The 12,193-nt window shown below is 40.2% G+C and overlaps 1 protein-coding gene across 3 annotated transcripts in view; it reads right to left on the bottom strand.

Moving 5' to 3' along the window:
• Nucleotides 1–12,193, bottom strand: part of SLC35F4 (solute carrier family 35 member F4) — a 144,546-nt gene that overhangs the window by 28,000 nt on the left and 104,353 nt on the right. Inside the window, exon 1 of one of the 3 annotated variants that reach the window (XM_029287337.1) lies at nucleotides 1,788–1,863. The exons of the other annotated variants lie outside the window; for them this stretch is intronic. Within the exon in view, the coding sequence (XP_029143170.1) occupies nucleotides 1,788–1,863 (76 nt within the window). Of the gene's footprint in view, nucleotides 1–1,787; nucleotides 1,864–12,193 lie in introns of those variants that run through there. 3 annotated transcript variants of the gene reach the window in all.

The following is a 12,193-nucleotide window of genomic DNA, read 5'->3' on the forward strand; positions in this document are numbered from 1 at the left end:
TACATGACGCACACCTAAACATACTATGAACAACATATGTATAGACCCACATCCCTACATATACGTAGCAAATAAATATTAAATACTGTCCATCTTGAATATATAACGGAAGGAGGAAGCTTGAGAGTTCACAAGGTTAATGCTGTATGGAATGAAACTATGGCTGAATCTGGATGTTCTGCTACGGATACCACGAAGCTAAAGTTATACTAAATATACTAAATACTAAGGTTTTCTTCTTCTAAATCCTGATCAGGCTTGTGTCTTTCCTGAGAAATCACAACCCTTGGCGCAACAGCAATCAAGGCCCAGACTGCATTTTACTAAGGTGGTCCTGATCTTAAATAAAGCAAGATCCCATATAATTATGTGACCAGATGGGAAGAATTTAATCCACAACCATTATGAAGTTTAACAATCAAAACCCATCATAAAACTCAAGACCAAATCTAACCTGGAATCTTTCATATAAAGTGTAAGTATGATGCTCATTTGTTTTAATCAGACATGACATGGAACCCTAGAACAATTATTATTCTGGAAGAAGCTTGGGACTATGCTTCTTTTTCTCACATTCTATGAACAGTACAGATTACTCAGTTATCTGTGCTTTCAGCAAATCGTTGCTTGCCATACAAATTAACTAGCTATGAGTTGTGCTTGCCACAAAAAACAAAATCTGCTGTAAACCAGGCTCTGTTTCTAGGTTTGAACTGGAATGACTCAGTGGCACTATGCTGGAGAACAAGTTCAGCTTTTATTATTACAATTGTGTGTGTGATGAGGACTCAAAATTTATATATTTATCTTCCCAGACTTCAGTGAAACCTTATCCTCTCTAGAAAATTGCCCTTGGAACTCACTGTTGTAGCAATTGCAGTCAAGGGACACTTCCTTGCCACTGATAAGGGAGCAAGCTTAAAGGGGAAAATAGATCCCTGAGCAAAAACAATGCCAACTTGATCCTATACCAACAGCCCACCTATAAATATAAACCCACTGTCAGTAATTGCCAACACTGTTTTAAATAATATTTGACTGCTTCTCTTGCTGTCAAAATTGCTCAAATCTTTGGTAGCTGGAATTGGAGGACATTCCTGCTTCACAGAAGTCTGCAACTCTGTGGTAAAAAGAGCAGTGAGATGAGTAATACGCATAACCAATAGACACACCTGCAGACAGGTGATACAGAAAAATACCTGAAGGATTAAATCTCCCCCCTCCTCCCTGAGTAATTGTCTGCCTTCATATTTACAACTGCATTAAAGTCATCGCTGTGTTGCTGAAGGAAGATGTCCTGATTTTTTTCCCCCCGTCAAATTCCTGCTATTTTAAACTACAAACCCTTCCAAATAAGCAGCTAATCCTCAGAGACTGTCGTGACACCATACAGCATTTCAAACAGAGAAAAATGGAAAGATTTTATACTGAAATACTATTGGATGACACAGGCAGTCTGGGAGAGCTGGTTTAGCACTTCGCAAAGTAACCATGAAAGGCGACCAACTTTTCTTCCCTCAGCTGAATCTCCTTCTTTCCCCCATAAATCCGTTTTTATACACCATAAAAGCCAGACATTGGGGGGAGAGGGGGTGTTAATCACAATATTTTTTTTTAAAAAAATAAATCTTTTAGTTACATTTTCAAACATTTTACAAATGGCCTTCAGTAATCTTTCAAAGGAAGAGATGGGCTCAAAAAGAAAAATGAAGAAAAAAAAGAACAGAATGGTAGCTAATTCCTTTCTTTAGGTAAGATAACATAGGAGGAAATAAAATTGCATTTACCGTCTGATCTAGGTGAATTTAATGTGGAAAGACTGAAAGGTTCTAACGGTGCCACTCTCGATGTATGTTTCTTCATTCTCTGGAAACGTCCGCTCGCAGATGTTATGTTCTCTTCTCCGCATTTTCCCTCCACATTGTTTTTGGTTGCCCCCCCTCCCCCCAATATCAAAAGGTACCTCTCTGTTGTGTCTAGAGACAAGATGCTGTTCGGAAGATGCTGCAGCAAGCTTGGAGGGCAGATCTGCTGTTTCCCGGGGAAACCATTTGCAACACATGCAAACAATGCTTGACCTCAAAGCCAATACTTTTCTCTTGCATTCGGTGTCGGTCTGACACGGCCAGCCGTTCAGAAAACAATACCCTACACGTATTGCCAAATACACCTTCCTTCAACTTCTAAGACGGAGTAAACTCCTCCTGAAAGNAGCTTGGAGGGCAGATCTGCTGTTTCCCGGGGAAACCATTTGCAACACATGCAAACAATGCTTGACCTCAAAGCCAATACTTTTCTCTTGCATTCGGTGTCGGTCTGACACGGCCAGCCGTTCAGAAAACAATACCCTACACGTATTGCCAAATACACCTTCCTTCAACTTCTAAGACGGAGTAAACTCCTCCTGAAAGACAGCACCTTTTTGGCATGAAACAGTGCTCCTCTCTGTGCCCACAAATCAGGCACGCGATCCTTTGGCGACAACAGCAGAGAAAGATGCAATACAGTACAATTTACTGGTACTTCGTGCTACGAAAACGTATGAGAGGTTATGTGGGCTGCATCTACTAAACTTGCAAACCCTTCTCTGCTTTAAGGTCTAGTACTGGGGGGGGAAGGCGGGAGGCTTCCTGCTGCTTAGTCAAATATAATGGGATGGGAGGGAAATCTTGAAAACCAGCATTGCATCAAAAAACAGCTAACTGGGTACTGAGAGGGATCTCATAACGTGAAATAAACCCCCAGTATGTTTTCAGCTTACTAGATTTTTTTTTCCAGGGAAAGCCAAAACAAGCCCATTATTAAAAAGGGTGGGGGGACTAAATAAACATAAAAAGTAAGATTAGGTACAGAGGAGTTTCTGATTCTCACATTTGTACAAATAAAAAAATACTAGCAACGGTAAAAATGTGTAGGGAAAAAAAGAGAGCAAATCCTCTTTCCTTCAAGGAGTTCAGTTCAGTTCACATATGATTCTGACCACCACTGCTATTCTCCTGCAATTTTACCTTTACAACAATAGCAACAGCAATAGCACTTAGACTTATATACCACTTCACGGTGCATTCTAGCCCTCTCTAAGCAGTTTACAGAGTCAGCATATTGTCCCCAACAATCTGGGGTCCTCATTTTACCAACCTCGGAAGGATGGAAGGCTCAGTCAACCTTGTCCGGTCAGGATCGAAGGAATCGAACTCCTGGCAGTGTGAGCAGAGTTAGCCTGCAATACTGCATTCTAACCACTGCGCCTCCACGGTTCTTACAATAGTGTCAGATAGGTCAGTGATGGTTAGTGTCTGAATCAAGATAATCAGGCAAACAAGGGTTACATGTCTGCATATACAACATGGCACCAGCTTAGCAACCCCTCTTTTTAAGTACAGATAATCCTCGACTTACAACAGTTAGTTTAGTGACTGTTTGAAGTTACAATGGCACTGAAAAATGACTTATGACCGTTTTTCACACTTATGACTGTTGCAACATCCCCTAGTCACGTGATCAAAATTTGGATGCTTGGCAACTGACTCATATTCATGACGGTTGCGGTGTCCGGGGTCATGTGATTATCTTCTGACAAGCAAAATCAATGAGGAAGCCAGATTCACTTAACAACCAGGTTACTATCTTAGCAACTGCAGTGATTCACTTAACAACTGTGGCAAGAAAGGTAAAGAATTGGGGCAAAATTCACTTAACAAATGTTTCGCTTAGCAATAGAAATTTTGGGCTCTATCAAGGTTGTAAGTCGAGGATTGTCTGTACTTAGTCATTTAATTCATAATTCATGATATGGGAAATTGGCATACTATTTCAAAATTAGTAGTAAGATGTTCCCAGGCCCACATAAAGCCCACATACTCTTAGGAAAAAAGAATAACTGTTGTCTAGTATTTGTTTGGAAATGAGTCCATATGTTCTGGATAAAGACAAACATTAGCTGAGATAGTGAAAAGCAACCTGGGAAATTAGAGCAGAGAAAACTCATAATTTGTTCATGCTTGCCATGGCCATAATTTAAGGTTGTAAAATATCTTCAACCTTACAAACGTACCTGAACAGAAATTTAAATTCAAGTTTCCATGCCTAATTAAAAAAAAATGCTACCCTACAAAACAACCAATGCTCAATTCCTTGGAAGAAAATACCACTTAATATAATCTTCTCCACAATGCTCACTGCATCAACACTTGACAAGGTTTCTGTACTACACAACAGAGCCTGCTACAATGGTCAGATGGACAATGGGATCATTCTATACACAATCATATGTCCTTTTGGTTTAGTCACAGTTGTTGGTGAATGTGCTGAACAGCATATGTCACACATCCATTTCTTATATTCCAATAGGGTATCCTCCAGAAGTTTGCGGTACTACATTTAACAGTCTGGTCGTCATTTATAGCTGCACTTTCTACACAACAACCTTCCCCATTTTGGGGTCCACTATAAGTGCTAGACTTCAAATCCAATCATCTCCAAGCAATATGGTCTAAGGCCAGGCTAATATGAAATCTCAGTCCAAACCATCCAAAGGGTACTAAATTGAAAATAATGGTTCTATACCTATTAGGAAGTAGATTCCACTGGCATGCTTTTCTAGGAAACCTCATACAAGACTCTGTTTTTCAGGAGAAAATAGTGGGATTGATTTTCAGATAAATCTAGACTGTCCTTCCTTAAGAGCTATATTGAGCAGCCACCCCAAAGTGTTATTTATGTCAACTCCTATTGCTGTATGTTACAGCTAATGACAGGGAAGAAGTTTGAGAGATTTTCTGCTTTGTGTCAAAATAACTAGATTGGTTTTGGACCTCTTGACTAGAGCAGGTGAGAGTGACTTTTCTTGTCCCCCCCAGCATCAAAATCTTGTGCCACTCTGTGTCAACATCACACAATGTAAACAGCAAACATATTTAAAGCAACTAAGACTAACTGGTTAACTTTATAAACTAAAATCCATTGTATCAGATGCACTGTCCTAGTGTCCTAGCCTTAATCAATTGGATATGTTCATAGGTCTGTGTACAGGGTGTATGGGGAGAGGGGGAAGAGAGACAGAGAGAGAGAGAAAGAGGGAGGGAGGGAGGGAAGGAGAGAGAGGGAGAGGGAGAGAGAGAGAGAGAGAGAGAGAGTTCATATATAAATTGGGATAGGCCAATTAACAGTAAGACTTAAAGATTCTAGCTTTCAATAAAAGGTTTTATACCTTTCAATAAAATATGTAACAGAAAGGAAAAAAGTTACTTCAAGTATTTCTGGCTAGTTTTAGGTCAGGTTTCTACTGTGCAACCACCCTACCTCATTCACAGAAATTTTTTTTAGAGGCTTCAGATAAAGTTGTATTCCATTTACAGTCCTCCCACAGTTTTTCCACATTACCAACTTCACTACTAGTTTTATCTATAAATTTTCCAAGTTATCTTCCCATCCTGTTCCCTCTCTTCTTCTTCAGGAAAATAAGGCATGCTAAGAGTTTACTAGATCATCTCATCTTTCTGCCTATACTATACAGAATACACCATCACATCATCCCCAACAACAACCATCCAGCCTCTATTTAACACCTCCCAAGGCACTTTGTTCCATTACGGACCAGCTCTTATTTTTAGGGAAATATTTCTGATGTCCAGCTATCATTTACTCTCTTATAATTTAAACCCACTGTGCTATGTCTTGTCTTCTGGACTAATATTGAACACTGAAGGAAGAAGTTCTTGCTTCTTCATGATAACTCTTCAGAGGCTTGAAGTCAGCTATCATGTCTCCCTGCAGTCTTTTCTTCTGTAGCCAAAACAACAACAACAACAACAACGATGATGATGATGATGATGATGATGATGATGATGATGATGATGATGTTGGAAGGAACCTTGGAGGTTGTCCAGTTTCTTCTTAAAAACATATATCTAATACAACAACTCCAACCTTTCTTAGCAGTGCTCCAATATCTAAGGGGCTGCCACAGAGAAGAAGGGGTCAACCTATTCTCCAAAGTGCCTGAAGGCAGGACAAGAAGCAATGGGTGGAAACTAATCAAGGAGAGAAGCAACCTAGAACTAAGGAGAAATTTTCTGACAGTTAGAACAATTAATCAGTGGAACAACTTGCCTCCAGAAGCTGTGAATGCTCCAACGGTGAAGGTTTTTAAGAAGAGATTGGACAACCATCTGTCTGAAATGGCATAGGATTTCCTGCTTGAGCAGGAGGTTGGACTAGAAGACCTCCAAGGCCCCTTCCAATTCTGTTATTCTGTTATATTTTTCCTCTCATTGTTTCATGAAGTGTGCTCCTAGGTCTTCTGAGGGTCCCCTAAGATCCTCTCAGGTGTCCATGAAACCAAAATTATTCACCAGTCCAAATTTAAAAACAATACAATGTTAAAATCCTATCAAAAAATCATGAGAAATAGTAGTGGCAGTAAATATGTCCATTTTAATTTTTAATATAGTATGTATAACTCATATAAATCAAAGCTCTTTTGGTGTCCTGTGTCATTTTTAAAAGTGGGAAGGGGTCCTGAGAAGAAAAAGTCTAGGAAATACTGTTATAATTTATAGCTGACCTTGGGAAAAGAGAAAGATTGAGTGAACGTTCAGGGAGGACTTAATAGATTTTCATTTTGTCTGTGGAGATTCTCAGTCATCCAGGTCATAGTTGTCTCAAATGTGCTTTTTCAAAAGGCAATTGGACTGGGGTTTTTTTGTTTGTTTTTTAGAAGGAAGAAGATGTTTTGCTTCTCATCCAAGAAGCTTCATCAGTTGTGATGGTGGGGAGAATGGAAAGATTTTTTTTAGTAGAAGGTGAGAGAGGGAGAAGGTTTTTAAGGTTCTGTTATTCAACATTCCAGGAATCTTTGTTGTGCCCATTTCTTCACCCTGTCTGCCTTGAAGGGCTGACAACAAACTTGAAAACAGCCTCCTATGTTAGTTTGTGTGAAGAACCAAATTATCAGTCATATACCATTTCATAATGGGAAATATGTACGCACAATCATGCCTACATTTCCACATCATGCAAAGATGCAGTTTGTCCTCCCAGACCACTAAGTTCTAGGCCAGTGATGGCGAACCTTTTAGAGACCGAGTGCCCAAAACCTACCTCGCCCCTGCCTCACCCCTGCCTCTCCTGCTCGCAGGGCCACCCACCACCTCCATGTCCCGCCACAACAGATCGCCCAGGCAGCCCAGCAGCGTCATGGCGGCCACGCCTTCTGTCTGCGCTCCGCATCATCATCTGTATGTGATGGGGGGTGGAGTCTTGTCCCCGCTGCCTGTCCTTGGCTGCACTGCTCCACGCAGGCTGTGCCCATGGTGACTCTCCTCAAGGGGGGCTGCTGGTAAGGAGGGGGTCATGGGGAGTGGCAGGGCTGGGGCGACAGTATGCATGCCCACAGAGAGGGCTCTGAGTGCCGCCTCCGGCACCCGTGCCATAGGTTCACCACCACTGTTCTAGGCCATGGTTTACAAACAATAACTAACTGCATTCAGTTGAAAGCAAAGAAATAGTATTATATTTTTTTCTGAAGTTCAGTTGTGTGGACAAAGAAAGCATTAGGTCTGAGTTGTATAGTTCCTGCTTTGTTTCTAATTTCTTGGGTTATTCTTGGCTTGTTTTGTGTACCTCCCAAACTTCTAAAATGGGAGAAAGAAAACATGTCTCCTTCATATAAATTAAATCACCGTAGCATTTAGTATGTTAATCAAAGGGTTAATTCTTAAATTCAGTTAGCAGAGAACACCAAAAATGAAAAAGCATACTGAGGTTTAGCGTGTTATCTGGAACAAATATAAAATTAAACACCAGTCTGGCCGAGTTCCTGTGTCCTCTTTTTCTTCCTTCTTATGCTAATTTCTTGCTTTCCATCCTAATTTAGGACATCTTCCAATTGGCTGTTTTGTTTCACCCAACGAAATATGGCTTCTTGTACTTTGCAAATCAGAAACCAAAACACCTGACTTGGATTCTTGTTTTCTAATACTGATTTGTAAGACGGCAGTGTTAAAAGCAGACTAAGAAATTCATTAGAACAATAAATCAACAAGGGGAATACAAATTATCACTTGGAAAAAGCAAATCATTTCTAGAAGTAATGAATTTGCATATGCATTAAAAAAAGGGAGTACACTGTTTTGGTTGGGAACTCTAGATGTTACAGCACCAACATAAATTAGTATTCCAGTCTGGGAAGAATCTTTCTAAGCAAGGATATTAATTCCAGGAAAACTTTTGCACAGATTCACTGGGACTGACTATCAGTAAGCAAAGAGGGATTTAAAAAACCCTCTCCCATCTGCTGTCATTTCTTCAGCGCATTTAAGGTCAGTTAAAGCTGCTAGAGGACCAAGCTCAGGCATAAAGCAGTGCATAAAAAGATACTAAGAGTTATGAAATACCTTTATCCCATACTAGGCTCAATCCAAGAGAAAAATTTGGTTGTAAATCTCAATTCAAATATAAAAAATTATCTTTTTTTAAAAAAAAAAATCACATAAATGTAATCACGTTAAAAGAAATGTGGAAATGAAGACTGTCTTAAACTGTCAGATATTACTGGATTGTTACAGGTTGGTTATGGTTTACTTCTTTTTCAGAGGACAAACCAAATTAGTACAGAGCAAACTAGTCTCTCATAAGGGATAATGTTTAATCCAACTGAGCCTAATTTATCTTACAGAAATGTTATTATTTTCATCTGTATCATTTGTAGGGACACTCTTTAAATTCGGCTCCTCCAAATTTCTCCAATTTATCCCACAATTTTTATAAGTGGTAAGTTTAGGGTCTTTTTTTTTAAATTTCTACAGAGAACTGTTTATGTATAGTTACATTTTTATGTGCATCTTTTTTCATTTCTTTACATATCTATTACCAAATGTTTATTAACAAAGCTGTGAGCCTAATAGATTGGGGGAATGCACTAGATATAATGTAGTTTGACAAAGAATTCAGCAAGGCCACGGGTGTCAAACTCACTGCGTCACGTGATGTGTCGCAATGTATCACGACTTTTTTTGCATTGCCAGAGGTGGGGTGGGTGCAGCCTCCGTATGATGCAACCGGCCCACAGGTCGGCTAGAGCAGTTTTTTTTCCAAACTTGGCAACTTTAAGATGTGTGGTCTTCAACCCTCAGAATTCTCCAGCCAGCATGGGAAAATCTGGAACTTGAAGTCTACACATGGTAAAATTGCCAAGTTTGAAAACACTGATCTAGAAAGCATCACAAACTGTACCAGATCAGTTCAGAAGTAGTAACAAGTGCTTCAAGAGCTTTATCTTGGGCCCCGTGTTTAACATTTAATAATATGGATGAAATATTAAATTTGTAGATGACACAAGACAAGGAGGAGTGGTTAAACACTTTAGAAGAGAAATAGATGGTTTCAAAAGAGCTAGATAAGTTGGAACAATGGTTCAAATGTAAAGTCCTGCACCTGTAGAGAGAGAAAAAAGGTACAAATATAGGCTGGGGAAGACCTAGCTTGCCACTAATATATGTGAAAGGATGTTCTATAACTACAAATTGAATATTCTTTGAGTCTATGAACCAACAGTGTGATACAGATACTAAAAAGGTAAACACATTTGGGGCTGTTTAACAGCAGGTAAAGTCCAGATGAGGGAAGTAACTATCACATTTAACTCTGCCTTGGTCAAGCCCCACTTGGAGCACGGTGTGTTCTTACATAGAGGAGAGGTAATTCCTCTTCTTGTTCTCTGTTGTCCTGGAAGGCAGGGTCAGAACCAATGAGTTGAAACACTAGGGAAAGACATTAAGGAAGCATCTCTTGATGCTAGGAGCAGTCAACTAGTAGATTAGGTTGCCTCATGAAGTGATATGTTCCCCTTCATTGGAGGTCTTCAAACAGAGATTGAATAGCCATCTGTCCAAAATACTTCAGCAGATCCTACACTNAGCTTGGAGGGCAGATCTGCTGTTTCCCGGGGAAACCATTTGCAACACATGCAAACAATGCTTGACCTCAAAGCCAATACTTTTCTCTTGCATTCGGTGTCGGTCTGACACGGCCAGCCGTTCAGAAAACAATACCCTACACGTATTGCCAAATACACCTTCCTTCAACTTCTAAGACGGAGTAAACTCCTCCTGAAAGCCAGCACCTTTTGGGCATGAAACAGTGCTCCTCTCTGTGCCCACAAATCAGGCACGCGATCCTTTGGCGACAACAGCAGAGAAAGAGGCAATACAGTACAATTTACTGGTACTTCGTGCTACGAAAACGTATGAGAGGTTATGTGGGCTGCATCTACTAAACTTGCAAACCCTTCTCTGCTTTAAGGTCTAGTACTGGGGGGGGGAAGGGGGGAGGCTTCCTGCTGCTTAGTCAAATATAATGGGATGGGAGGGAAATCTTGAAAACCAGCATTGCATCAAAAAAGAGCTAACTGGGTACTGAGAGGGATCTCATAACGTGAAATAAACCCCCAGTATGTTTTCAGCTTACCAGATTTTTTTTTCCCAGGGAAAGCCAAAACAAGCCCATTATTAAAAAGGGTGGGGGGACTAAATAAACATAAAAAGTAAGATTAGGTACAGAGGAGTTTCTGATTCTCACATCTGTACAAAATAAAAAAATACTAGCAACGGTAAAAATGTGTAGGGAAAAAAAGAGAGCAAATCCTCTTTCCTTCAAGAAGTTCAGTTCAGTTCACATATGATTCTGACCACCACTGCTATTCTCCTGCAATTTTACCTTTACAACAATAGCAACAGCAGTAGCACTTAGACTTAGACTTCACAGTGCGTTCTAGCCCTCTCTAAGCGGTTTACAGAGTCAGCATATTGTCCCCAACAATCTGGGGTCCTCATTTTATCAACCTCGGTAGGATGGAAGGCTCAGTCAACCTTGTCCAGTCAGGATCGAAGGAATCGAACTCCTGGCAGTGTGAGCAGAGTTAGCCTGCAATACTGCATTCTAATCACTGCGCCACCACGGTTCTTACAATAGTGTCAGATAGGTCAGTGATGGTTAGTGTCTGAATCAAGATAATCAGGCAAACAAGGGTTTCATGTCTGCATATACAACATGGCACCAGCTTAGCAACCCCTCTTTTTAAGTACAGATAATCCTCGACTTACAACAGTTAGTTTAGTGACTGTTTGAAGTTACAATGGCACTGAAAAATGACTTATGACCGTTTTTCACACTTATGACTGTTGCAACATCCCCTAGTCACGTGATCAAAATTTGGATGCTTGGCAACTGACTCATATTCATGACGGTTGCGGTGTCCGAGGTCATGTGATCACCTTCTGACAAGCAAAATCAATGAGGAAGCCAGATTCACTTAAGAACCAGGTTACTATCTTAGCAGTGATTCACTTAACAACTGTGGCAAGAAAGATAAAAAATTGGGGCAAAATTCACTTCACAAATGTCTCGCTTAGCAATAGAAATTTTGGGCTCTATCAAGGTTGTAAGTTGAGGATTGTCTGTACTTAGTCGTTTAATTCATAATTCATGATATGGGAAATTGGCATACTATTTCAAAAGTAGTAGTAAGATGTTTCCAGGCCCACATAAATCCCACATACTCTTAGGAAAAAAGAATAACTGTTGTCTAGTATTTGTTTGGAAATGAGTCCATATGTTCTGGATAAAGACAAACATTAGCTGAGATGGTGAAAAGCAACCTGGGAAATTAGAGCAGAGAAAACTCATAATTTGTTCATGCTTGCCATGGCCATAATTTAAGGTTATAAAATATCTTCAACATTACAAACGTACCTGAACAGAAATTTAAACTCCAGTTTCCATGCCTAATTAAAAAAATTTGCTACCCTACAAAACATTTTTTTCATTTCATTTCATTTTATTCAATTTGTATCCCGCCCTTCTCCCGAAGGACTCAGGGCGGCTCACAACATTTTTTAAAAAACAAAGACAAACCCACACACCCCACCGAATAAAACCAAATTAAAACCAATATTTTAGTGTTGTGGTAATTAAATTTTCTAAAAAACCCAATTTAAAATCCTCCCTAGGCCAGGCCCGCTTGTTGGAAAAGCCATGTCTTGAGGGCGCGGCGGAAAGTAAGGAGATCCGGAATCATCCGGATCTCGGGGGGTAGTTCGTTCCAGAGGGCAGGGGCACCCACAGAGAAGGCCCTCCCCCTGGGGGTCGCCAGTCGACATTGCTTGGCCGACGGCACCCTGAGGAGACCCACTCT

The sequence above is a fragment of the Protobothrops mucrosquamatus genome, unplaced genomic scaffold (genome assembly GCF_001527695.2).
Source record: "Protobothrops mucrosquamatus isolate PMUCROS unplaced genomic scaffold, P.Mucros_1.0 scaffold_307, whole genome shotgun sequence".
Lineage (NCBI taxonomy): Eukaryota > Metazoa > Chordata > Lepidosauria > Squamata > Viperidae > Protobothrops > Protobothrops mucrosquamatus.